The 27,726-nt window shown below is 42.2% G+C and overlaps 2 protein-coding genes across 5 annotated transcripts; one reads left to right on the top strand and one right to left on the bottom strand.

Annotated features, from left to right (window-relative positions):
• The first annotated feature begins 232 nt into the window (after nt 1-232).
• On the top strand, nt 233-7,723 carry AUNIP (aurora kinase A and ninein interacting protein). Its single transcript, XM_026702582.2, has 4 exons — nt 233-306; nt 1,655-1,776; nt 3,967-4,090; nt 6,774-7,723. The coding sequence occupies exons 2-4, from the start codon at nt 1,684-1,686 to the stop codon at nt 7,703-7,705; spliced, it is 1,149 nt and encodes a 382-aa protein (XP_026558367.2). The 5' UTR covers nt 233-306; nt 1,655-1,683; the 3' UTR covers nt 7,706-7,723.
• Nucleotides 5,937-27,398, bottom strand: MTFR1L (mitochondrial fission regulator 1 like). Of its 4 annotated transcripts, XR_015744762.1 has the most exons (9): nt 27,196-27,323; nt 23,232-23,344; nt 21,988-22,087; nt 17,716-17,820; nt 15,829-15,938; nt 14,698-14,909; nt 12,823-13,135; nt 12,636-12,717; nt 9,375-10,013 (listed from the first exon to the last, which is right to left on the bottom strand). XR_015744762.1 is itself a non-coding variant. In XM_026702583.2 (8 exons), exons 3-8 carry the CDS (start codon nt 22,000-22,002, stop codon nt 9,908-9,910), a joined length of 861 nt encoding a protein of 286 aa, XP_026558368.1. In that variant the 5' UTR covers nt 22,003-22,087; nt 23,232-23,344; nt 27,196-27,398; the 3' UTR covers nt 5,937-9,907. The 4 variants fall into 4 exon arrangements, 3 of the variants coding, with proteins under 3 accessions (XP_026558368.1, XP_087795781.1, XP_087795782.1); XM_026702583.2 differs by lacking the exon at nt 12,636-12,717 and having other exon boundaries at nt 5,937-10,013; nt 27,196-27,398; XM_087939655.1 differs by lacking the exon at nt 12,636-12,717 and having other exon boundaries at nt 5,937-10,013; nt 27,065-27,259.
• Nucleotides 27,399-27,726: the final 328 nt, after the last annotated feature.

Here is a 27,726-nt window from a genome sequence, read left to right as displayed (position 1 = left end):
ACAAGTCTTAAAGTTGCCAAGTTTGGGGACCCCACCCTGCCTCTTTGGAAGCGGCGCAGGCGCAAACGAGAACGGGCGCTTTTTTTTCCCTGGCCCCGCCCCGCCCCTGACTGATCCCGCCCCCAGAAAGCCACGAGGCGGGCGCGGTGAATCGCCGTTTGCTTCTGCCATTGGGCAGTTCCTAACTGGGGGGGCGGAGTCAGGATGGCGGGAAATATGAATCTGGAATCCGGAAGCCTCTTTGTAGAGTTCCCAGAACTGGAAAGCTGGAGTTTGTTCCACCCTGCCTGGAGGAAGAGGAGGCCGGTAAGACGCAGCTAAGCCCGCAAGCGCTTCGTATCAGGCAGAGCACTCCTATTAAGGGTTGCAAGGGAATTACTCCTAGGAGTACGAGTGAAGGGGAAGACCGTTTGCACCGGGGCACTGGGTGAATCCCGACCGCATGGAGCTGAGATTTGCTGTCTTGAGAAGCCCCAAAAGTGCTTTTTTTTTTCCCCAGGAGGCAACTGGACTTCCTTTGTTTGTTTTTTCTTTTGAAGATGTTTCGCTTCTCATCCAAGAAGCTTCTTCAGCTTTGACACCTTCCCACTATCCTGGCAGAGCTGAAGAAGCTTCTTGGATGAGAAGCAAAAAGTCTTCAAAAAAAAAAAAAACGAACAAAGAAAGTCCAGTTGCCTCCTGAAAAAAGCACCTTTGGGACAACCGTGACCTGAATGGCTGAGAATCTGGACAGACTTCTGACTTGAGAAGGTTCCCCACCCAAACTCTGCAGGTCCCTTTGGATGGGGAGACGCCTCTGTAGCACCTTAGGAAGGCAATTCCTGGGAAAAGAAGATTTGGGACTTGTGCTGGGGAGGCTCCTCATAAAATCGGGGTGCAGCCTGCCTCTCCTTTCCTGATGTGGGGTGCATGTATAATAAACATGTGCAAACAGGTTTGCTTTGGGATGCTGTCCAAAGCTGAGCGGTGTTGGGCCTGGTTGATGTTTGGGTGGGAGAACACCAGGAGATTCCGGGACTGTGGAGTATTTTGGGAGTTGAGAAATGGAGAAGGTGAAGCGTGCTATATTCCTGCCAAGAAAACAAGTACTGACCATTGTCAGTATTGTTTGGAAATGAGCTCAGCTCAAAGGAACCATGACCTTTTAATTGTTAGAATGCCTGGAGTATCTTTCCATGAGCCTTTCTATCCTATTTTAAGAATTACAATTAATAAATAAAATAAGAAGAGATTACAATGACAGTATCCTGGCTGGGGAATTCTGGGAATTGAAGTCCACACCCCTTAAAGTTGTCAAGGTTGAGCAAACATGCTCACCTCTAGTTTTATGATTTTTAATTTGTGTGTGCAAATCCAGTCAGTCTTGATTACTTTATGGTTGGATGTATGTACAAATGGGTGAGTTAATTTGGTGGCCAAGTAATTTGGCAACGAAGTTGTGCAAAGGTAAACTTAATCTGAGTACACTCAAAGACTATGAGGCAGTTGCAGTAACAAATTGGTTAGTCGTATTCTTGGACTTTTCAGCCTTACAAATGTTAGTTGGGATTCTTCTATTTTGCACACTGTTTTTTGTTCACAATGTGTTTCCAAAGCTTCGTTATGTTTTGAGGAGTTCCCTAATTTGCATCTTCTCTTTGTTTTCATGCTGAAGGATATTTCATGTAGTCCGAAAGGCAGAAAATGAAGAGGAAAGGCAGAAGTGCTGTTGGAAAGCAGCAGGACTCTTGTGATGTGTGGCTGGATCCTTCAGCACTCAAAAGACGCAAAGTGATGGTAATTTATATTCCACCTTTATTATTATTTTTATAAATAATTCAAGGTTGTGAATTACACAATACCCTTCCTCTTCCTATTTTTCCATAACTCTTGTGATGTGTGTTGGACTGGGCCAAAGACAACCAGCCTGCTTTCATCTCTAAGGCAGGACTAGAAGGCTCTCGATCTCTGGGTGATTGGACCCAAATCACCCAGCTGGCTTTCATGCCTAAGGCGGAACTGGAGCTCACAGCCTCCTGGTTTTTAGCCTGCCATTTTAACCGCTAGACTAGACCAAACTGGCTCTAATGTACTAAGATAGTTTATTTCATACAGTGTTAAAGCTGAACAGCAAAATAACACGAGATATTTCATTGTGCAGGTTAATCTGAAGCTTGTCATCTTTCCAGGCCTTCAGATAGTAGTAGAGCCCTTTGTGGCCTGGTTCATACCACAAGCTAAGCCATAATGGCTTGTTCGTTTGGGGATTAATGTATTGGGTGAATTTGCCTGTTTGGGATTTGTATATTGTGATTTATATTTAGCATAAATTGAGTAGGAAACCAGATCGTTGTGATTTTGTCAATGATGGTTAAGCTAACCATGATTTAGGATGTACAAGTTTAGCCAGTATCTGCTTTGGAATACTGTATCAAAGAGGAAGTCTGAGGAGATGAACAGGTTGGTAAGCACCCAGGAAATCCATGAACAGCTCTAGGTCAGACTTTATTAATCTTACCTTAGTTTGATTTTGATTTTTTTTTTGAGAGTGACCTTTTAGAACATGGGTCCCCAAACTTGGACTTTAAGACTTGTGGACTTCCACTCCCAGAATTCTACAGCCAGCAGAGAATTCTTGGAGTGGAAGTCCACAAGTTTTAAAGTTGCCAAGTTTGGGGACCCCTGTTTTAGAACCTCTGGAAAGATGCCTTAAAGTCACATATAACAATAGTATTAAGCACCAGTATTATGGTGCCATACAGGTAGTCCCTTGACTTGAGATTGGTTGCTTAGCAACTATTTGAAATTATGATGGACCTACCTGGGGGATACTTATGGCCCAGATTTGAAGTTACAATGGGGGTGGGGTGGAGAGAAGGCTGTAGTCACATGACTGCACTTCAAATGTTCATTAGGCTGCATTTAGAGCTCTTGGGAGCATTCCATGGTCATGTGACTACATATCATCAGAGTTTTGCTGAAAACCTGGCAATTCTTATCAGCAAAACTATGCTCCTAGCAAACCATTGGTTTGCTTAACAACCGTGATTAACAAACGCTTCAAAAAAGGTGGTTAATATTAGATCAGTCATGTGACTGACTTGCTGTATGATAACCCGAAGATCATCTCTAGTTCAAAAAACATCAGGTTATTTTACTTACTGGTCACACATTGCAAAAACATGGTGGGAAGGAGGGTTCCGTTGGCTTAACACGGGTGTAAGCAACCTGTGGCTCTGGAGCTGCATGTGGCTCTTTGGGCCCTCTGCTGTGGCTCCCTATTGGGTGATCCCACCACTGGCTGGCCCCGCCCCTTGCCCTCCCCTCCCAGTCACTCACCTCGCCTGAGAAGGTAAAACATAAAAAACAGAAATGGGAGGGAGGGAGAGAGAGAGAGAGACCCACTTCCCACAGAAAACACTGGGAGCCACAAAACCTGGGTAGGGTGTGTGTCATGTGACTGGGTGGGAGTGACTTTGAGTTGGCCATGCCCACCCAGGTTTTGAGGCTCCCAGTGTTTTCTTTTCTGTGGGAAATGGGTCCAAATGGCTGTTTGACTGTTTAAGGTTGCAGACCCCTGCCTTAACATGTTGTGCAAACCTAAGTTAGTCATAGCGTGATGGCATTTTTCAAAAAAGAAGATACGATCGCCAGGAAGGTTTTGTGACCAGAGAGGAAATCACACTAGGACAGCAGGGTTGTCAAACTGGCAGCCCACATGAAGCTGGATGCGTCACATGAAGCCACGCCCACCCCAACTCCTTGAAGGGAAAAAAAACATCGCGGTATATCACGTGATGACAATGTGATGTGTCTTGAGTTTGATACCCATATACTTTGCCTATTGATTGCAGATGTTGTTCAAATTGGTTTTATCTAAGTAAATCATTATTAATTTAGGGCTTGGGATTAACTAAGTGTACGCAATATGCTAAAGGTAATGTATGAGGAACAATTGCTCTTCGTTCTGTATTTTGTTCCATCTAGAATGTTGCCACTAAGTCAGCCTTAACTCTCCTGGGCCGGGACTCCCATCCTTCTGCAATAATTGGAGCTCATCCATGCAATAAACAAACCACTATTTCTACTTTCTTCACTGCTCAGAAAGCAGGTACAGTGTTTTTTCCTCCCTCACAAGTGGGAACAATTGTTAGGTACTCATGACATGGGAAGAGAATTGTCTTCACCAATTTGACTCATTATGCACACTGCACTGTAACATCAGCAGACCCAATGGCTCAAGTTCTTTGCTTTGCTTAAGCCACAACTGACAAATCAAGCGTACTGTGTTGTGTAAATGCAGCTGGTAGGTTTGTAGCTATGTTGGGTAAAATGAGGGACCCCAAAACACAGATTTCTCCCTCCATAATCCTCCAGTAAAAAAAACAACCCCACAATTTGCTTTTTTTTTTTGTTGCTGGGGGATTGGAGACCATACATACCTATGAAATTGTCCAGAATTAGGCTTTGGAAGAAGGAGTGAAACTACTTTAGGCTTAACTGAAACAAATATTTCTGAACTAGGTTTATGCTTGTGTACAAATACAATGAGGCTACACACTGATAATCCCAAAGGGGACTGGGGGAACATGGCGCTCTCTCTTTTCGTTATGGAGTTACAGGGTGTGCTAAGCCAAAGGTGGCTGAGGAACTCTGGGAGTTGAAGTCCATGAGTCTTAAAGTTGCCAAGGTTGGAGACCCCTGTGCTAAGCCATCATGTAGTCTGACAGACTCTGGCATTAGGCCACTATGGTTACAAGGAACAGTGGCTTAGCACAATGTAAACTCTCCATTATAATTTGAATAGGATTTAGTACATGCTATCTAAGCTGGTAGAAATTCCATTTCTTTACATGCTGCTTCAACAATGTCGCAAATGCCCTAATCTGCAGCAGGCAAATTCTGGATTCCTGTTAAAATGAGGCAGAAACGAGAGCGATAGGTCTCTGGGAAATGTACTAAGTACTCCCACCCACCCGCCTGCCCAGGTTTAATCTCCACATTAATGCAAGGAGGGGAGTCAATTTAACCATGCAATTATTTAAAATACATATTTAATTTTTTTTGTCATTCACATTTCGTTCTGTCCTTTATTTTGCATCCTTTCTTTAGTGATTCTATTCAATTTCTTTGATATAAATTTAACTCTTGTCCTGTGGCAAGTTGGTCGCAGCAAGTTGGCGAATTGTACCAGGTAGATGGGGGTGCAGGGCTGTAGCTTTGCTGACACTTGGAAGCTATTATCTTTTCTTTTATGTATAGAGAGTATTTACACCAAGACAAATTCCTTGTGTGTCCAATCACACTTGGTCAATAAAAGAATTCTATTCTATTCTATTCTATTCTATTCTATTCTATTCTATTCTATTCTATTCTATTCTATTCTATTCTATTCTATTCTATTTCTATTTCTATTTCTATTCTATTCGCCACATTTCCAGTGGGACCTGGGGCCATGTTTTGGAGTTTAAAGGTAGCAATTTTCGAGTTTGCCTGCCAGAGTCTTTGTCCTGGGGCAGGAAATTATATTCTCATCTTTAACTCCTGAAAATTTCAACCATATCCATTTACTATCATGGAATGGTTTTCTACGGCCCTAAGACAAAATCAGAAGCTGTATTGCAGCCCCTCACGTAACCACTTCACTCCTCCATCTCCCCATTCCTGGAGAAACGCTGCGGTCTGCTCTTGTAAAGTGGAGAGAGATGGGGAGGCTTATGAACTTTCTTGGATATAATCACTGTGAAAATGGAAGCTCTTCAACCACCTCAGGGTTGCAAAAAGCCCCACCGCTAGATGGCAGCAAGAAGATAAATGTAAACTTTTTAGTGCCATCTAGTGGTCAGCTTTTTCACCCCATATTTTAGCAGCTGCAGTCATTGCACATTTTCAAGGCTGGATAGTAATTGATAAGTTAAGTAGTAAGTTCAAATAACTTGCACATACATTTGCCGAGCTCTATATAAGAGGATTTATTTGCTATTCCATCGCATTCTTCACTGCAAAGGCATACAAAACACACAATGTCATCCAAAAAACTTTTGTCTCTCCACTGCATTGCTACTACTAAAAGGTGTGGAGGATGTGTGACAACTCCTGTTCCGCTACTTATTCTTCACAACTTAAAAAACGGGGGAAAAGATAATTGAGGAAAGCAGCAACTTTTTTGAAAAAAAAAAATTCAAGTCTTTTCTTTAGATAACAGTTCTTCGTTGTTGTTTCTTTCAATCCCACAGAAGAGCAAGAGAGAGAATAATTGAGATCTAGTAAGAAAGACGTGTTGATCGTTCAAGGCATAGTCCTGGTTACAACAAGAGCCTGATCAGTATTTGTATATATTTGGTTCAGTGGTTAGCAAGTCAGGTTTTTGCTACAACAAACATATCTCCCAAATCTTTTCTTTTAAACACAGAGGCTAAGGCACACTTTTTCCCTGAATAAAGTGATCTTCCCGCTCCTTGACAAGCTTTAGATTAGCTCAAGTCCCTGTCTTGGCAAAGTTTCTGGAAACCACCGTAAATCAAGCAGGGAGACGGGGTCCCTTCCAAGGGCAGGTCACCTAACTAGCAGGGAGAACATCTGATCTCTTAGATTCAGGGAGACTCTTCGAGAGAAGGAGCACATGAACCTCTCTTAAGAATAGGATTTTGGATTTATAGCATTTTCCCCCCCAGTCATATATCTGGCTCCTGAAGTAAAAGAGCTGCACCTGCCATTTCCCTCGACTGCTGGGCTATATAAAGGCTGTGTATTTGACCTCTGCCTGATTCAGATTCCATCGTTTTTTTTGGCAGGGGAAAAGACCACAGACCCAAACAAGCAGTTAACGACCTCCGCTTCAAGCAACGTTGTCAATCTAAAAGACTCTGAATTGCTTAGAGGGAAAAGGATCAGGGCCCCAGCTTCTGCCCTTCAACCATCAAGCCTGCAAGACTGCCAAAGCCAACCTGCAAAGGCCACAGAGGCTTCAGGTCCTTTTCTTTGCAATTCTCTTTCCGCTCGAGCCCAGAGCCACCCCAGCAGCTTCCCTGTTGCTCGGGAGGAAGACGCTGTAACAAAAGGGGAGGCTTTTCTAACTACAGATCTCATGCGGCGCCTGAAAGAAAAGGGGGGCCTCCAGCAGCAGGTGGCTCCGGGGTCCCCCCTGAAAGAGAAAAACGATGGCTGGCAAAGAGGAGAGAGCCCCACTTTGTTTTCTCAGAGAAGCCCAAGTTTTAAAATAATTCCCAACCAAAGAATGGGTGCAGGGAAACGACGCAGACTCCTTTCCTCTTTGGCGGGCTCTACTTTTGCGGACGACTCGGACTCTGAAAATGTGGATCCTGACCTGGAAGCAAACCTACCAGAAGCAGCACACACGAGAGGGTTCAATCAAATTGGACTCTGCAGAAAATATATGGACGCCACTAGCTGTGAGACCAGCTCCCTAGCTTCAACTCAGCGGCTGTTCACGCAGGACTCTGAGGGCCGCAGAGTCATTCTGCACCGCTTTGGAGGAGAAGGAAGCAAAGCGTCCTTGGCAAAGGAGCTCTGGTGGGGCAAAGGGGCCCCTGTAAGAAGCTCCTTCAATAATAAGAGCGGCTTTAGGGATGGTTGGGCTGGAGACAGAAGCCCCCCTGGGTCTCTGGGCAGGAGCGTTTCTCCTCTAACAGAACGTAGGGAAAAGTCGTGTTATGACTTGCTATTCACAGAGGATTCAGAAGGCAATAAAGTCATTAAACACTAAGTCGTAATTGCTCTGTGAGATAGCGGGTGCTCGGTGCCTCCTTACAAAACAAACCTGGCTTAAAGGGCCCCTTTGTATATTGCCTGTGGCTGTGTGTCGCATACCTAACCTGTTTTGTTCAACATGCTTTCTTCGGCATGGGAGCTAATAAAAGAAACCGAGGAATGCAAGCTTAATCCTGGTGTTCTAGAAAGATGTCAGGCTGCTCTAGAATTGTTCCACGAGTTGAGATTCGGTCAGCTTTCATTCAGGCGGCTGAAAGGTCGGCTAAGGTGGGTTTCAGCCAGACCCATCAGCCACAGCACCGCTTAAAAGTTGGTATTGCGGACCAGTTCTCGCTGCTTCAAAATGGAGGGTGGGGGAGGAGGGAAATGTCGAGTTTTTAAAAAAAAAAAAAAAAACAGACGACCTGCCAGGTTGCATAGCTAGTGAACCTGACCCCATGCAACTTCAGCAAGATCCAGCCTGCCAACATGGGCCTATTTCTCTTCTGCTCCTTTAGGCGATGTTTAAGACTAGAACACCAGTTTGGACATTGAACAAAGAACTCCAATCAATGAGTATGAACAGAACTCACAGTTGTTCTGCGACAATGAGAACCTGATGTTCTCCAGAGATTTGAATGCCAATCAGCCTGAACCTCAGGCTAATGGCAAGAGCTTTTGGGAATTGTAGCCCAAAATGACTGGAAAATACCAGGTTGTCTACATCTGGCTTTACAGTATCTTTAACTCAATAGAATATTAACAGTGAGAAAAGAGAAAAGAATGGGGAAAAAGTGGAAACCTGTTTAGTGTGCCATGGGAAAGAGAGTGTTATAAATTCCCTGAGGGTAGAAGTTAATGATTTAAACCATTGTGGTTCCCCTAGATAACAGTGGCAGCATCACAAACTATCATGCTACAATTGCTGCTGACAAAGGACCAGCCAGTGCTCAAAAAGGCTTTTAAAATATACTGTAAAAACTTTTCCACGCTTTTGCCCTTCTACAAATTGCAAGGAGGTTCTGAAAGATAATTAGTGATAATATTTTTAAACATGCAAACAAGCCCTAGAAAACACCTCCCAACTGCTTTAAAAATGCCACGGCCTGATGCTACACCAGAGTCCAAGGAGCTGATGTGCAAAATATTGGGGAGGAAGGTAACTGAGGAGCTGCTTTGAGGGTTCTTGGGTCACAGATGCTTCACTAGAGACGTTTGTAGATGCACATGAAGATAAAACTGCAAACATCATTAACGCAACTGTGCCAGAACCCCATGAGAAAAAAAATGCTCTGCCTGGACCAAAACTTTGCGAAGCCCATCTTCACAATAGGGTTTTATTCTCTAATGCCAATACAAAAGATCAAACCACTCTTGGATTATGTTGACCATCCCCACCAGTGCTAAAGTAGATTATTAAATTCACGGGTTATTTTGTTGCCTTCCCACTAGAAAATTTTTCCATTTGTGTTAACCTGCTGGCCCCTGAGCTTAAAGCAAAGAGTGAGGCAGGCAGATGTTGTGTTCTGTCTCAACAAACGAATTTTAGCTTTACAGAGCTTAATTACAAGACTGGGTAGCAGCCTAAATTCAAAGGGGTAAAGATCCTTTGGAGTGCACACACAGGTGTGCTTCAACTCAATACATGTATTTAAGGAGGTGTTGATACATGGACTCCAAGTCTATTTTCGAATCTGTTGTGCTACACAGCTTTATGTATATTATCAACAACCAGATTTTAAATTCAATGCTTAGATTAGATGCCTAATTCCATCTTTAGTTAACTATATGTCAGTTGTTTGAAGAATGCTGGTTGTGGAGGGAGGCTGCAGAAAATAAGAACTTTTCAGAAATCTATCTTTACAAAACAAAATCTTGGGACTCAACAGTAAGTATTCACAGGCTTCAGTTCTGCAGCAAGAATGCAAAATGAATTTCTTTTTTTAAATGAAAATATTCACTGTCAGCCACTGGCAATTCCAACTTTAAAAGAATCCATATTCACTGCTTCAGTTCAGAATGTGGAAAAGTTTTACCTTTAAAAAAAATGTATATCGTTTGGCTGTGTGGAAAAAAACCAGCAAAATGTCAGTTTCTCTCAGTGTGCTCCTTTTGCACAAAAGCACACAGGAAGCCTAAAGGATATTTAATGTTCAAGAAAGGCAGCCACTGTAGAGAAAAAATTTAAGCAGCATACTAACATAAGAAATGAACGTAACTAGTTCTTTTTCATATTTACATCTTCATCTTTCAAAGCAAATTTCCTTCTTAAAACTTCTGCTATAAGAATCGCAGGATCCTCTTCTTTCAGCAAACTTCTGTTCCTGAAAGGAAGATACCAGATGAAGGCTGTTACATAGGAGTATGGGAAGATTTTCATAAGCTGCAATTGTTCCTGAATTATTTACCAACCTTCTAAAATATTTACCAACCTTCTAAAATAAGCCGGCAGCCTTTTCATCAGTTTTATTACCCGAGTGGTTTATTTTTTCCCAAGATCATACCTAAGATGATACGATCTACAAACATTGTACTCTAAAGGGCTTAGATCAGGGGTGTCAAACTCGCCAAGTTGCCACGGTGGCGTCATGTGATGTATCGGGACTTTGCCGCCCTTCGCTAAACCAGGCAGGGGCGGGGCCAGCACGTGACGCATCAGGCCCATGGGCCAGGAGGTTGACACCCCTGGCTTAGATCAGTGCTTCTCAGCCTTGGCTGCCTGGAGAATTCTGGAAGTCCACAGGTCTTAAAGTTGCCACGGCTGAGAAACACTGGCCTAGATTTTTTATTTCCTTTGGCTTGTTCTCATTAGCTTTCCCTTCCTTTCTCAACTTCCTGGCTGCAACAGCCTTTCTTTCATTGCTTAGCAGAGATTTCCCAGATGAAGGCTTGTCTCTCTTTTGCTCCCAACAATCAGTCCCACCATGGAGTGGAACATGAGTGTGGGAAGGAGCTCCTGGGGAGTGGTGGCGCTCAGAGCAACACATCTTAGGATGCTAATGGTGTCGACTGGTTAGCCAAGTCCTTCCACTGTGGTATATTTACGGTCAACAACCACAAAAGATGCATTGCCCTAAAATTCAAAACAATACAATACTCTATGCAATAAGCAACCATGTTGTTCAGGTTAAGACCCATGGACCAACTCCCAGGAAATCAAATTTATTACTAAAAGACTGGCATGGGGGTTTGGAATTAAACCTGTTTAAATGTGAGCTCGTTTATTTATAATGTGTTTCTCACATCTGTTCCAGCTTTAATTTTCATCCAGTTTCCCCCTGATAATGAGGTAATTCTGTTTACTGGTTTAATTAACTTGAAGTAAGAGCAAGAATCCCAACGGATGAGCATATTAAAAGGTGCCAGGAGGATTTAAAGTACAATTGATGTTAAGCTCTAATATTATGGAAAAGCATCCTTAAAAGAACTCCACCCTTCCTTCAGTTCTGTTTTGCTCCATACATTATAGGTAGTCCTTGACCTATGATGGTGATGGTGAACCTATGGCATGTGTGCCACAGGTGGCACGCAGAGCCATTTGTGCTGGCACGCAAGCCGCAGGCAAACTTGCCTCACTGCGCATGAGCGTGCCTCACAGCTGATTTTCGCCTGGTTTGAGGCCCTTTTCGGTCTCCCAGAGGCTTGAAAAAAAGCATCTGCAGGCCGAATAGGCCTGTTGCGTCACTTCCTGTCAAACCAGAAATGATGAAACAGGCCTATTCATCCTGCAGAGGCTATTTTTTCAAGCCTCTGGGAGACCGAAAAGGGCCTCAAAACCAGGCGAAAATCAGCTGTAAGGTGCAGTGCAAGTAAGGGGGGCGTGGCGGGATGGCACATGCATGCGCAGGGGGCGCGCATTGCCTTTTGGGTGGTGCCATGCAAGCATGCGAGCACCGGCGTGCACACAATTTTTGGCACAGGAGCCCCAAAAGGTTAGTCACTGCTGACTAATGACCATAATGGAGCCAGTTTTCAGCAAAAATATTGTAAAACCAAGTCACATGATCATGGGAAGCTGCCAACAGCTGTAAATGTAGGCCAGCTGCCAAGCCCCTGTGACTGTGGGGGAATGTGAGTGGGTGGTGCATCAAAACTTTGGAACCAGGTTGTAAGTAACTTTTGGGGGACGTATCAGCACTTCAAATGATGCTAATCAAGGATTATCTATGCCAACTTACTTCCTGGGCCACTTTGAAGGATTAAGGAAACTCACTCCCAAAACAAGAACTATGATCGTCAACCAAATGTTCCTTTTAATCTGGTAGGTGCCCCTCTCCTTCCTAATGTCGTCCTCAACAGGAGACACATATACACTCCTTCATTAAGTGGTCTGTATTCATCAACCTAGTCCTTAAACAATTAGACCTTCACTTGGATCATGCAGAAGGGTATCATGACAATCAAGGTTGTGTGGAAGGGAAATATTAACAGCCATTTACTGCTTTGGTGCCTACATATCACTATGCCAAGCCAAAGTGAAACTGAGTAATTGGTATGGTACATACAGGTAGTCCTCGACTTACAACAGCTTGTTTAGTGGCTGTTCAAAGTTACAACATCACTGAAAAAAGTGACTTATGACCGTTTTTCACACTTATGGCCTTTGTGGCATCCCCATGGTCACATGATCAGCATTCGGATGCTTGGCAGCTGACTCATCTTTATGATGGTTGCAGTGCCTTGAAGTCATGTGATCACCTTTTGCGAACTTCTGACATGCAAAGTCAATGGGGAAGCCAGATTCACTTAACAACCATTTTACTAATTGCAGCGATTCACTTAACAAATATGGCAAAAAAGTTGTAAAATGCGGCAAAACTCACTTCACAAATTTCTCATCAGAAACATACATTTTGGGCTCAATTGTGGTCGTAAATTGAGGACTACCTGTACTACGCTGGTCTAATTTTAACTCTACTGGTGCAACACTATTTTGGTTAACTTACTGTGTGATGCATTTGTGGATTAATCTGAGAGCCACGTTCAGGTGTTGTGAGAATGCAGCCATACTATGATCTGGATTAGCTACTGTTTTGGGAATTAAAACACAGTGATTCACATGCAATTCACTGTTTGGATTAATAGATACCTCCAAAATATTGGGCACAAATCCAAAGTAAAAAAAGGACTTACGAGTCTTTATTCTGTTTCATTCTGTGAATGTCTTTCAAAATGCCCATCATATCCGCAAAACTACTGGCCTTTGAGAGAGACACTGTGTCTTCGTCATCTGAATCCTTCGGGTCGGCTTTGCAAGATTCAGAAGTTGCAGAACAAAGCATGGAAACCGATGGAAGTTCGGGACTTTCTAAGTCAGCCTCCTCTTCTGTGATGTCACTAATGACAAAAGAAGTTGTAGACTGGAATGAGGGTCCAAAGCAAGGCAAGGGAGAAGATACGTTGGAACTTCCTGGAGATAATAATTCTGGCGTTAAGGAAGAGGAAGCTGGAAAAAAAAAAGAGAACAATATAAGGAGACATGAACTGTATCAAGGGTTTTGTCCTTGCAATAGCAGTAGCGCTTAAGACTTACATATCACTTCACAGTGCTTTTACAGCCCTCTCTAAGCGGTTTACAGAGTCACCATATTGCTCCCAACAATCTGGGTCCTCAGTTTACCCACCTCGGAAGGAGGGAAGGCTGAGTCAACCTTGAGCCTCTGGTGAGAATTGAGCTGCTGGCAGTGAGCAGAATCAGCCTGCAATACTGCATTCTAACCACTGCATCACCTGGGCCAAGGAAAGGAGGAGAGAAATAGCAATAGCACTTAGACCTCTGCACTGCTTCACAGTGCTTTACAGCCTCTGCAAGTGGTTTACAGAGTCAGCATATGGAATTCTGGGAGTTGAAGTCCATAGGTCTTAAAGTTGTTGAGGCTGAGAAAGACTAATCCAGAATCTACGGTTCCACTCTCATAAGGTCAACAAAAGAATCCAGTTTATCAGTTACAGACAGCCAAACCACCACCCAAAGAATCCTTTCCCCCACAGTAAGATAGGACTGCCTGCTTTGCATGCCAGAAGGAGTAAGGTTCTCATAGGTTGTTTTAATACATGAATTTTTGAAAAAAAAGAAAGCAGAAAAATCTGCCCTCCAGCCTAGAAGGGCAACATTTTGCAGGCCACACGGGACACAGGAGCAACTTCTCAATAGGCATCAAAAGAGCAGAAGCAACGTTCTCTGGGTGCCTTTCAGAAGGTTCCACAGACTCTTTTGCTTTAACCATGATAGGCTATTTGTAGTAACTGTATTACAGCTGCATTAAACATACTAGTTTCCCCATTCTTCCACCTTTTCTGCTTTCAAGTAGATAGATAAACAAGTTGTCAGTTAAACTCCACAGTTTAAAAGGGCAGTAACATGATTCGCTAACAGGGTTTAATAGTTTGGGTAGAGATGTTGGCCTCCTAGGCAGATAAGTTGGGACAGACACTAAACAGACTAGCAAAAGAGGGACGCAAGCATCATCTCTGCTCTGCCAACCCACTCACATGCCTGCATGGAGCCCCTCATCACCAGCAGCCACCAGATAAGTGTTTAAATAACAAGGCTGCTATAATTATTCCAGGCCCAGACCACAAACTCTCCAAAGAGGAGAGAGACTGTAAAAGAACTTTTAAAATACACTACAATCGTTTATAAATTATGAAAGGTTGATTCCACTGAGTTCAACCTCTAAATTAGTGGCAGACAGTAAATTGGCTCTTAAGTTACAAGAGGATGCAGAGGTAAAAGATGTTTCTTGCTGAACAGAGAAACATCACAGATACCAAACACAACAGGACCACAAGATGTTGCGTCTGTTGTAAATAACATGCAGGTTGCCAAAGGCCTGAATTTTGATAACGTGACCGTAGTTGATGCTGCAATGCTCATAAGTGCAGGGACTGGACATAAGCCCCGTTAGGTTGCAACTTCAAAATCACCAAATGAACGGTTGTAAATATTTTGGCTCTGGTTTTATTTCTTAGTGTGATGCTTCCAAGAATGAGATCCTGGGCATTTACCTGAATCTCCAGCAACAATTTTAGCGATCTGACTCCGCAGGTGACTCAATTCTTCCTGGAGTTCTGTGGTTCGACTCAAGGCAGGTAAACATGGTTTCTTCAGAACCAACAATTTTTCTTCTTGCTTCCTCAAATTTGGGACCGAAGCATTCCGCTGAATAACAAAGAACGGAGTGGGTTTCCATCTGTGCTTGAGTGGACGTGTATCTGTCCTAGAAGTCAAGAAGCCAACATTTCAGTGAAACTGACCCTGATCAACAAGGAACAGCTATCCTGAGTTGAAGCGCTGTGCAATGCAGTTGCATCCAAAGGGCACGAACTTCATAGTCCCTCTAAATCAGTGATGACAAACCTATGACACACGTATCGAAAGTGACACACTAGCACTAAATAACTCCCAACAACTATTCTTGAAAGCACACCCTGTTTTTGTATGAAGCTGCAGAGACTAAGGCATGGCCTTGTATAGCCTCTGGGCTCTTTGGAAGTGGTGTGAGTATGGAGCATGCTTTTGCACGTTTTTCTGATGTTGCAGGGACTACCCAAGAGCGTTCGCCAAAGCGGCTTTGAGAACGAAGGCCTGTCAACAGAAAGAGAAGACCACCTGAAGGTAAGCGGTATGTGGCAGATCTCAGGGCCTTGGAGGCATTTGATATGCTGAGCCCTAAATGTTTGCCATCCCTGCTTTAGAGACACACAAAGCACCTGCTGGGAATGCCTTAAAGCAATGCCTTGTCCTGGCTTCTGCGGCTGCTGGGTGATTCTGGAAAAAGATACATTTGTTGAAGATTCTCCCAAGGGATCATTCATATGCAGCCAGCCACAGTCACTCAGAATCCACACTTGAGCTCAGAATGTGGATTGCTGGACAGTCCTGATGAATTGTATGAAAGCACAGAGTCACCTCTGATCTGCCCAAGGACCTCTCTTGTCTAATCAGGGGACCACAAAGATGGCTTTGGAGAAGCTATCCAACAACCATTATAAAAACACAATTTAAGCCTAGGGTAAGAAGACAACTTTAGCAAGAAATGTAAACTGACCCAGACTTAATTCTCTTGGGTATAATTCCTGCCCTGGGGATGTTCTACTTTAGAAGTCAAAAGAGTAGAAAAAGGAGAAGGAACCTACCTGACTCTGGCATATGTTTCTTCATCATCAGAGGCAATCCAGGCAACATCTGCCAGAGTGGGAACAGGCGGGGTGTCATTGAAGTAGAAATCAGAAATGTCTGGTAGTGGCTAGAGGAGAGAAGACACCAAGCTCATTAGCTAAGCTCAGCTAATTCTTAAGCACTGTTCTAGGGAAGGTCTTCACTTTATAAATAGTTCCTGCTTCACCTTGGGGCTCAGGTTGGCTTAGAAGTCTAAAAATTACACCTGCCCAATTAGAGAAGGGTACAGAAAACCAACATCTGGTGAATCCAGAAAAGCAGCGTAATCTGAAACAAGCACACCCTTACCGCTCTATCAGACCCTCTCTTCTGGATTCCAGCTGTTTTTCTTAGCTATTGGAAGCTAGGGCAGCAGCCGTCAATCTTTTGAGCACCAGGGACAAGTTCCGTGGTGAGAGGTTTTTTTTCCATGGATCGGAGGGGAGGCGTGGTTTTGCAGGCTGCCTGCATCCTGTGGATGGGGCTTTGCTTCTTTGTGTAGTCCGGTTTCTGGCATGCTGCGGCCCAGTGCCAGTCCGTGGGCCGGGGGTTAGGGACCCCAGAACTAGGGGATCTCGTAATCCCTCATATTGGCCACGCTGGCTACCTTACAGGAATTGTAACTGGAAACATCTGTAAAGGGCACACCCAGGTAATAAGGCGATACAGGCTGGAACAGCTCAACTGTCGCTCATTGCCTGCTTTTCCTAGGTAATCACAAATCTTGGCGGATGTTGATTGAGAAGGCTCCTATTTTGACTGACTCTTGCGGAGTGGGGAAGTGGGTGGCTTGTTTTGTTTGCTTTATTTGTCTTTGTGACTATAATAAATTCCTTGTCCTTTTACAAAACTCCCAAATTTCCCTAGAGAACACACTAGCTCTCCTGTTTCAACTGTTTCTGTCAGCGGGATGCCACAGTGACTTTGCTCTTAAGAGAAAATCACAAGTGGACAATTTCTGTAGGAGGGCGAGTAAATGAAGGTCATTTACAGAAAGCAGCTACTTTGCAAAAACATGCTGAAAAGATGCACTCGGTTCTTTTGAGATTGGAAACTATCATGAAATCAGTAGACGTGAGCCCAAAGCATTCATGAGGAGTTTATGCACTGCACATAAAAACTTCCCAGCATGTGCGATTTGCAAGAAGCTAGAAAAGCTACCCCATGGTGATCCATTACCTCTGAAGCCTAAAAGTAATGCAAATGATAAGAGGTAGGGCAATTTATTTTTCTGAAAGCTTCATTCCAACTGGAAAAGCAACTCTTATGCAAGTATTGTATACATAAACAAACCCTGGAACCACAACAGAATGATAACAACAATGATGTCCTCACAGGCAGAGGTTGGCAACCTTTTAAGGCTCTGGCCTCTACTCCCATGAAATGTTTTAATGATCGTATGAAATCTATTCAGAATGTTTAAATCTCATACAGTCTCTGTTTTCTCACTCCTGTGATCTCATGAAATATGGGAATATTGAAATCTCAGAAGATTCCAAGCTTAAAAATGGCGTTTAATGAGGCAGATCAGTAGATACCATCTAAGGTGTGACAGATAGCAAGTTTCCACCTCCCTCACAGAATAATATACGCCAATATTAAAGCCTTGGTGATGATTACTGATGGATCATTTTATTTAGAATGCTGAGATGGGTGGAGTGCTTTCTCGTTTTGTATAATCATCAAAGTAACCCTTCAAGATTTCCTATTTGATGTTTATTATTACTTAATACACTTGATACTGAAGACAGTATCTTATTATTACAATCCTACTTGTATTAATCAGGGACCAGGTTCTCTGGACACACCTTTGGGACAACCATGACCTGGGTGATTGATACACTATCACAAACACACAACTTTACCTGGAAGGAAGCTCTGGGACATGGTTTTAACGGAAGGCTTGTTCCAATTCTTCTCACAAAACTGCGAGATGAACCATAGGGTTTGTTCTGCCAAATAGGTATTGTCTGAGGACCAATACAATATTAAATGACATTATTCAATCTGTAGATAAGGAGTAGTTGTAAAAAAAAGCAAACCTGTCTTCTTAGTTTCATGCAAGAGACTAAATATACTGGACGCTTGCAGCTAACTTTACATCATCACAAAACAATGGGAGAAGTAACCAAAGTTTTAGCTAAATCCGTCAATGGAACTTGAATGACTCAATTCACTGATCTGGTTTGCTCAGAGCATCTTTCCTGTTGCTTATATGTTAATGTGTTGGGATATTAATGGCCAATGTGCAAAATTTATATCTTAAATCTGTCTTGCCATTGTAATCTTCCTAGTCACAATAACATTAAGCTTCGTCCTGGCCAGGTCAACCCCTTTAAATGGTTTTCAAATGAAGGTGAACGACAAAAGGTTCAAAGCAGGAGGTGACACTTGGTCACCCGCTTCTTAGTTTTGCTAGTTTTACAACCACAAAGTGAACTAATTGAATCAGAAAAATACGAAATAAACAATTCAAAATAAAAATGTTTTAAAGACAGTGGCCTTAATACAATTTGATTACTATTATCAAGAAACACCTACGAGGTAGGTGTTATTTTAAATTTTAACTTAGGGGAATGATAGAAAGGCATCATACTCCGATTAGTGATTCCAGGGGAAACTATTCTTTCTTAAATTGGAAATGAGACAGATGTAAATGGAGAAATGGACAAAAGATATAAAAATATTTTTTTAAAAAAAGCAAGATTAAATATATAAAACAGAATTAAGATGAGGCAAAAGTGGAGAGGAGTTATATAATAGATATAGAATGGTAAATAAGATGGGTAATGGTATATAAGAAAAGCGTGAATACAACTGAGTCCATACAAAAAGAGGTAATCTGGGGCAAGTTACTTTCTAGAAGAAAGCTTTATGTTTTTTATGTCTGTGTTTTATGTGTGTGTGTTTAATTAAGAATTAAATAATAAAATCTCGGAAGAAGACTAGATGAGAATAATTATAAACAAGCCAGAGGGAAATATAAAGTTGATGACTGGATAGCAGATAAATCAGAAAGGAAATATGATTGAATAATGATTAAAGAGAAACAATGTGGAATTTGGTAAAGGGAATTTACGTGTTTATATGGAAATGGGATAAATTATAAGTATGTGATATAAAGCAATATGTTACCTGCCTTGTAAGGATCTACAATGAAAGAGGTTTTATGTTTTAATGTTTAATGATGTTTTGTCTTGTTTGTTTGTAAAATCAATAAAACTTGTTTACTATTATCAAGGAACATCATACAACATATTGTGATCCATAATATTAACTTTAACTGCTGATCTGGGATAGCTTTGTTTAAAGGGAATTAATCTTTATAATGTACTAAGGAATCTGAAAACAACTGGCTTTATAAATACAGCCCGGGGGTCTTAGCTACTGATCGTTTTGTGCCTGGTCATTTTAAAAAGTTATTCTGCAGGCAGTTTATTAGTCACTAAAGGCTGCAGAACTTTTCTTTAAAAATGAGACATCAACTTTCATTTTCAGAAATTTTAGTATGTAGATTATATACAGCAGAGTAACTGAATGGTAGAATAAACACAATGTGGGAATTAGAAGGCCTCCCCACAATTCCATAGCTGACCTTGAATTGCAAAAGGAGTAAGTGACACTTCTCTATCCTAATGCCTTGCTAGGATATAAATTGCCAACATAAGGGAGGAAAACACAAGTATTGTCAAAACAAACGATACCATAGGATACTGTGTCACAATATGTTAAAAATTATTATTATGGCAAGTGAATCAAGAAGAGAACTCTGCCTCTGTCCTCGAAAGATTAATAGTTTCTGTAACTGGCAGGTTGGCAACTTTTTTCAATGCTGGGCCTGGGCCTGCCATTGGGGATCCTGTACAAGGGTACAATCTCGATAAATAATTTTAAAAAAAACACCTAGAGCCAACTCATATGATGTGTCAACTCTGAAGTTGGCTGAACTATGGCCATTTTCTTTTGTTAGTTTTTTCTAGGGAGTTTCTTCTCACGTCTTCAGGACTGACACAGCCTGGAGTGAAGAGGCCAGGGAGGAGGGTGTAGAGATAGCTGGGGTGCCGTAGCCAAAATAAAATCCTTTCCCCTGGGAATCAAGGACATTGGTGCAGGTGTTCAAAAGGCGGACACTGAGGTCACCCAGCAACTGGACTGCATGCTGATTGGACCATGTGACTGGAGAATGGCGGGGGGTGGGGGAGTGACAAAGTTTTACTTTTAACTGGGGTGTAAAATCGGCAGGAACCTAGAGCCGGTTTTTCACCAGGAATATGCCAATTTGATATGAGGAACTTGCCTGCCTCGGAGTCTTATTGGATGGGATGTATTACTTGGAACCAACATAACGATTATAATGGGACAATCGTGCTTTGGAAGTCTCACTTGAGAACAATGATAATTAACATTTATTATGGTCATAAACCAGCATAATAAAAAGCAACAAATTTCCCAAATGAGCATATGTATGTGCACTATAAAACACAAAACACTTAAAGATGTAGAAGCAGAGATAAAAGCAAAATGGGCCAAAATTCTCAGTGGTGTGGGAGGAGGGACTGTGAATTTAGGAATTTTTTCCCCATAATCCATGGTCAAAGCAATAAACAAACTGAATTGATGAAACTTGGGGTGGGGTGTGGGGGACGACTGAACACTTTCTATCCAAATGGCAATGGCAACGGCACAGAATTTAGCTGTTTCCAAAGATTTCTGCCTACATGTTTGTCTGCTGGAAGAAACAACACATTTCCATGACTGACCTGCAAGAACAATTTAGCAGCAGAGGGAGGATTAGGTCTGAATGCCAACCTGTGTGAAAAGGGCAGGAGAAGAACCCACGTGGCTATCTCAAGGTCACTCGGGTCTTGTCCTGGGATGCCTGGTCTCCTGTCTAGCAACCCTGGAGGCAAGGTATTAAATCTCAACAGGTTGAGAAAAGGCTCAACCCATTAGGTAGTTGCCTGGGAACAACGACCTTTGGGCTTGCCCTGATCATAAAGAGGAAGAAGGGGAGAAGTCCAGTCATTTGAAGACAGGTGAGCAGAGCATGTTATCTCAGTTCCAAACCGGCTCCCACCCTGCTCAGAGTAATCAGATACCAGATTGACCATCTAGCGTCTAATTAGGTTTTTTCCAAATTAGCTGCAGTTACCCAATAGCCTTAAAGAGGTGAGAATTCCTGGAATAAAGAACAATTTGGAGTAGAATCTAAAACATTCAAGGTATGGGAGCAGATAGCCCTGATAACAGGAGGTAGATGTACTCAAAATAAAAGAGAGCTTCCAAAGAAGACATTTGTGACCATTGCTCAAACTCTCTAACTCTGGCATATTGATGGCACTATGATTAAACAGGTGCACAGAGCAAATGGATCATCGAATAAAATTATCTCAAGAGTTCTCACTTGAGACACCAATGTCCAAGTTAGGTTATACTTTGGGTGCGTAATGTGAAGAGCTGGCTCTCTGGAGAAGTTTATGATGCTTGGGAAAGATGGAAGAAAAGAGGAGAATGACCAACAGCAAAATGGATGAATTCAATTGCCATAGTGATGGATTCGCCACCGGAAGACCTAAAAGGTCAGTATAGGGGCAGATTGTCCTGGAGAAAACATACTGAGGTAGTCACTATGAATTTACATTGACCTGATGGCATGTAATCAATCAATCAAGTTATAAAGAAGGGACCGACTGCCTTGACAATGAGGGACACAGTATAATTTATGCAGACCAAGTGCCAGGTTATACAACTTTTGGCTCTCTTTTATTGGTCTATATTTTTGCCTAGTCCCTGAAAACTAAGGCAAGCTTGAAGCTTCAGATCTCAGCTTCATCACACACTGATCATCAAAATGAGGTTTCATGGATCTTTAATTTTGGAGATTAAATTTCACCCGCTAGGGGACGACATTCTCTAAAGGAACAGACCTGGAAGAACAGGCTAATTTGTCTTGTAGGAGTTGCTTGCCTTACAGTGTTTGGATGTTCTTTTCATTTTAATGTTATTGTATTTGTTTTTACTTTTTTACCACCCACAGTTGTTACAGAGGTGGGGGGTCTTATACATTTCTAACAGCATAAATAAAATAAGCAATCCATGGAGTATACTGTCAAAATAAAAAGAAATCGGGTACTTACTGATTCAGCTTCCATGTCTGTCCATACAAGAAGTATAGATATGTCACAGGAAAAAACTGAAGCCCCAGGATTTATATATAAGCTGCACAGTATTTCATCCCTAAAGAAAACTGACTTGTTACAAACACAGATGAATGCAGGTTTCACAGTTGTTTCACGTATTTAAAAAAGGTAAACAAGACCTGAGAGGCCTTTAATGATGCTGTTGGAACAGCTGATAGTTTGCCAAACAGAAATGACAGTTTCTTGTACTCTAAAAAAGATATTCCTCATAGACACTTACATAACCTCTCAATTACACAAATTCCCTTGATAATTTGCTTCACTATTCAATTATACAACTATTAGGATAATGTTCAAGTAGTAAGACAAGTCCCTTGGTTGATATACTGTCATGATTACATACTGATTGAAGTGAAAGAGAATACTCCCTCATAATTACAATTAATATTTACTTTGTGATAAAAATACTACAATCGAAGTAAATCTTCAGTTTAAAGCTTCAGCATGCATTCCTTTGCTATCATCTGGAAAATGTCCCTCATGAGAGAATTAAAAGTTCGCAAAACGTAGGTTACTTCAAGTTACAAACCCAAGAATATCCTTGCTTATAAAGGTACAGCTTAGGGTGGCCATTTCTGAAATTGTTTTTCCAGTTTTGAAGATTTCATCTTCTTTTCACTGAAATTCAACTACTAAGTATGGTATGAAATGCAGCTTGTAACACAACTATCTGCATTCTCAAAAGAATAACAACAGGGCAAATCTGGTGCAATTTCATGGTTTCAGCCCAGAGAGGGGATTCCAGTGCACAAATGGCATAATGCCTTTACATTCTGTCCCTTCTGTGGTGTGACATTGCCGGTCTCTATGAAAGGACTACAGGCTTGCAATATAATGCTTTCATCACATTGACAAAAACCACAAATCCGGTGAGCATCTCTATGCTGCTTAGGTCTAGATCAGCATTTCTCAATCTTAGCGATTGGAAGATGGGTGGATTTCAATTCCCAGAAACCCCCAGACAGGCTGATAGTGGATTTCTTCCCAGGACAAGGACAATTACAAATCCATTATTAGGCCATTCTTTGTCCAAAAATATTAAAGGTTTCCCCTCCCCAGTCCCCCAAGATATTGGGGGCTTCTGCAAATATGACACACATCCAAGAACTCTTGTTATGCTAGTTAATCATAGCAATAAAGTTACTTTTTTTTCTCTCTGCCCTCCTAAATGTGGAACTCACCGAATAATCTGAAGGAGCTCAGCTTTTCCTCATAATAGAAGATCTGTGGAGTGACATCCCATTCGCCAAAGGTATCATAGAACAGATAGGTAATTATCCCAAGAATGATTGTTCTGTTGAATAATAATATAAACCACTTTATTTACTGTATATGAAAATGAGCAAATATTGTCTGTGGGAAGTGAAATTTGTTCCATAAAAACAAGCTATACTTTCATTTCCCTTCTTAGCCACCTGATTTTGTGATGCAATTATCAGGTTCCTAAAATCCACCACATAACACAGATAGCCCCCAAATTTGTGACATTGACTTTTGGACTGACCAAGTTTCACTAGTCATGTACACTACTTAGTTTGGCTTTGAAAACACAGTCAGTCCCTGATTTGGCTCATAAGAATAGAGTGGGGGGAAGGGGGAGAAGAAATATATCGAGTGTTAAGAATTTTTTTATAGAAGTTCACAAGGGGAAAAAGCAAAATAAGATAAAAGAAATAAGTACAAGGTTAAACTAAAATATTAAGTTAGCCAACTAGATAAAATTTCCTATTCTGTTCAGAGGCAATTAGCAGTTTTTGTTAATCATGGCAAACTTTACAAGAAAAAGAAAATATAATTATCTGATATGTCCTACTATAGAGAGTCAACTCTCCAATCTACACAAAATTAGTGTCAAAGAGTTTGGCATGTGCCATTCCTGGTATCACTGCCAGCCACCTCAGAAGAACTATTCTCCGTTGCAAAAGTTTCTTGATAAATTATTTAGACAGACACACATATATATAGTTAGTGCTTATCCATTCTCAGTTTACATGTCATGCAGAAGGCAGATATAGTATTTAGTGTTTGTTTTGCCCAGTTTGGAGGAAGAGGGAAATCAAAGAGAGATCAGCAGCAACAACACACACCAGAAATTAAAAGCTAATGCTCAAGACAACTCAGCAGCTGATTTAGTTGGAAAAAAAATAAGGCTTTTGTTTTGCCCAGATTGCCCTGATAATATAAGGCCAAAGTATTTTTCTGGAAGTTCATGGAATGGACAATACCAGCTTTTACAGAAATTAATATTGATCCAACCATACCGTATCAGCTTCTCTAAAAATCAAGGGAAAAAAACCATCTTTTTCAAAATCCATACATAAAATCCAGGATGCTTAATGCAAAGCCACATTATCTGGCACAGAAATTGGCAAAATGCATTAGTAACAAATGCATTGCTAAGAAGAAGAGAAAGGAAGTCCGTTTCTCATCACTACCTCCTCCTACAGACCATAATCAGGGATAGAATTCAGATTATAGAACTTAATTGTACTAAAAAAAAAACCCTCTATTTTTATTTCGCATAAGGGAAAGAATCCCAGGCCAGCCAGGGAGGCACAGCAAGCTTTGGGCAAGGTACATGGGGGGATATATGAGTGGTGGGGAGCATGGCAAAGGTTGGGGAGGGTGCATTGTCTAGTGCAGGGGTGTCCAACCTTGGCAACTTTAAGACTTGTGGACTTCAACTCCCAGAATTCCTCAGCCAGCTTTGATAAGCTTTGCTGGCTGAGGAATTCTGGGAGTTGAAGTCCACAAGTCTTAAAGTTGCCAAGGCTGGACACCCCTGGTCTAGTGCAAGTGCAGAACGGTTAAGGAAGGGTGTGCAGGCGACTTGCACCAGCGACTTGCATGCTGGTTTCCCCACTGACTTTCTGGGGAAGCGAGCACGAAAGCTCACAAATTATGATCATGTGATTGTGGGGTGCTGCAATTAATCTCCAATGGGAACCAGTTGCCAAACACAAAGATTTCAATCGTGGAACTAGGGGTGGAACTCTAAAGACCAATTCTAACCACCACTCATTCAGTGCCATAATTCTTGAATGGTTGAATAAATGGTCAGAAGTTGAGGACTACCTGTACTTCATTTTATATTACATTCCAGACTTGGAAAGACTGTATTCCAACAATATTAATAATAACAGGTAACTTCCAGATAGATTAGTTGTCTTAAATCAAATGCTTTAAATACTTGCTTGGCTGAAATTACCAGTCAAAATTTGGGGGGGGCATCAGTTTGGGGAGTGGGCTGACACAGACAAAGGATATAGTAGGAAATAACAAAATTTCTGTTTCTTTTCTCCCACTGACTCAGTAATATCTACTAGATGTGTTCACAAAATGCACTTCACCTGTTTATAATACTGAATCAACCTATTTGTTAGCTGGCTAGAGTTATAAAAACAGAGTGTGGGGCATTTACAATTTAAAACAAACAAATAAGCATAATATAATCTAATATCCATACATCTACTTATTAAAAATTTGCAAACTAAACCAAGAAAAGAGCTGATATGCTTTGAAAATCTAAGCCACCACACTGAATGTATGCACCAGTGTACACTTGGTGATATGAGGCCTTAACACACCCCTATTCCAGAGCTCCTGAATGAGCAGATTAAAGTTAGGATACAAAACTAGAATCAATTCTTGAATAATAGTTCCTATTGAAGTTTCAAGCATCACTGTCTGGGAACACAACAGAGAAAATGTTTTTCAGTGAAGGTATTTTCCAGAAATAAAGCCAATTCTCTCAGGTTTAAACATTCTGAAAACAAAAGCAAAAAGCTAATTCAATCATCAGTATTTTCATTTAAGAGGGGAAAAAACTTTGTCATCATAATACAGTTACTTGGAAAAAGAAAACACTGAATTCTTCCAAGAAATTTACTGTGGAGTCAGCAGCTTGCTCTCTATAAGAAACTTGAAGAACTGTCCAAAAAAGAGATGAACAACTTTGTTCTTACAAAGTTAATAACCTAATATCAATTTTCTACTTTTAAGAAATATCACTCCAGACATCCTCACACAACAATCCTCCTTTTGGTCTCATATGCTACTTTGAAACACCAAAATGAATCAGAGAACCAAAAACCATTTTAAGGACAAACCTAAGCACGAACCCTAAACACCTTTAATCTACCTAATGTAACAAGGTTTAAAAGCTTGAGTAAACAATTATAAAATATCTATATCAGGATTTTTACTGTCCAGAAGCAGCAGGATGCATTCTGTACGTTGTCAATTCAGGGAATAAGTTTTGTTGAACCATCATGGAAGAGAGTTGCACGCAGGGAGAAAAAAAAGGCTTATTACATTAATTAACAAATAAAAAACCTGAAATACCTAGTGACTAATGATTCCCTAGGTTTTTTTGTTTGTTTTAAATGAATGCTAAATCGTGATTCTCCAATTTAGAAGCTCTGCCCCTCACAGACTTCTAATGTGGTGGGAGGGGACTGGAGGGAAAAGATTGTTTTACAAATAAATGACAATAAAGGGAGAATCTCGGGGCAAACCTACAGGCAGCTGCCTGGGTTTGAGAAGCCTTCTCGGGCTAACGGGACACACACACACACACACACACACACACACACACACACTACAATCCCCACTAGCTGCAGGCTGGATGGGGAGGATGGGAGGGGCAGTCCCACCTCCCTACCCCAAATCCCCAACCAGCCTGTGGGAAAAGCACCAGACGGTCTTTTGGGGTGCAGCCTGGATGGAGAGATTTTGTTGCAGAGGGCGAAGCCGGCATTTCCCACCCACCCCGTCCGAAAGCCTCTGCAAAACTGGTTTGCCAGGGGGGGAGCACTCTGCACCAGCTCAGGAGCCCTCTTGTCCGACTTCGTGAACAGGCGCAGAGGTTGGGCCTACGAGGTGGATGGAAGTAAAACGGAGGTTCCCGTTAAGAGTCGCCCTCAAGCCGCCCCCTCCCACCGCAAGCTGTCCCTCCTCCTCCTTCCCCCCTTTCACACGTTCCGCTCTCCCTGACACGGTTCTGGGTCCCCACCGCCGCTTCCGTGGAAGGCGGTGGTCCCGTCAGGCCGAGCCGAGGCCCCCTGCCCCTCCCCCGCCGCTCAAGCGAAGACGACCCGGACGCGGAAAGAGCCCTCGACGACCCCCACGCCCCCAGGCACCAACCGCGAAGGCCGCTTCCCGACGAGCCCGAGTGTTGCCCTTCCGCTCGGCCCCCGCGGCTCGCCCCCTCCCCTCCTAAACGTCGCCCCGCTCTCCTCCTGGCGCATGCGCAGGGAAGGTCCCGCTCCGCCTCCTGGGTGACGAAAGCGCCGAGAGGCATTTTCACACACACACCCCACACCTCCCGCCGGGGGCGCCTGGATGCTGCTTGCAAGCCCTGGTTGGAAGAATAAGCCCCGGAAGCATGTTTTTTAAAAAAAATTAAACACGGTTTTTTGACTAAGCAACGATGAGCAGGGCTTGCTGAACGCATTTAACGGGATCAGCTAAATCAGGGGTCCTCAAACTTGGCAACTTTAAGACTGGTGGACTTCAACTCCCAGAATTCCTCAGCCAGCAAAGCTGGCTGAGGAATTCTGGGAGTTGAAGACATAAGACATAAGACATAAGAATTTATTTGTCATTACACTCGCAAGCGGGTGCAACGAAATGAGGTGCTCTTCCACAAGTAAAACTGGACAACACTATTGAAAG

The sequence above is a fragment of the Pseudonaja textilis genome, chromosome 10 (assembly GCF_049901715.1).
Source record: "Pseudonaja textilis isolate UNSWEBS1 chromosome 10, rPseTex1.2, whole genome shotgun sequence".
Classification (NCBI taxonomy): Eukaryota; Metazoa; Chordata; class Lepidosauria; order Squamata; family Elapidae; genus Pseudonaja; species Pseudonaja textilis.
This window is presented reverse-complemented; position numbering and strand designations above follow the sequence as displayed.

What these genes read in the sequence shown, in the direction of transcription:
- AUNIP (XM_026702582.2), top strand. Translation starts at nt 1,684, where the DNA reads ATGAAGAGGAAAGGCAGAAGTGCTGTTGGAAAGCAGCAGGACTCTTGT. An exon ending in TCAAAAGACGCAAAGTGATG is followed by an intron (nt 1,777 to 3,966) that starts GTAATTTATATT and finishes TGTTCCATCTAG; the next exon opens with AATGTTGCCACTAAGTCAGC. An exon ending in CTTCACTGCTCAGAAAGCAG is followed by an intron (nt 4,091 to 6,773) that starts GTACAGTGTTTT and finishes TTTTTTTGGCAG; the next exon opens with GGGAAAAGACCACAGACCCA.
- MTFR1L (XM_026702583.2), bottom strand. An exon ending in GTCCCAGAGCTTCCTTCCAG is followed by an intron (nt 15,939 to 17,715) that starts GTAAAGTTGTGT and finishes TCTCTCCTCTAG; the next exon opens with CCACTACCAGACATTTCTGA. An exon ending in ATGAAACAGAATAAAGACTC is followed by an intron (nt 10,014 to 12,822) that starts GTAAGTCCTTTT and finishes TCTTCCTTTCAG; the next exon opens with GAACAGAAGTTTGCTGAAAG.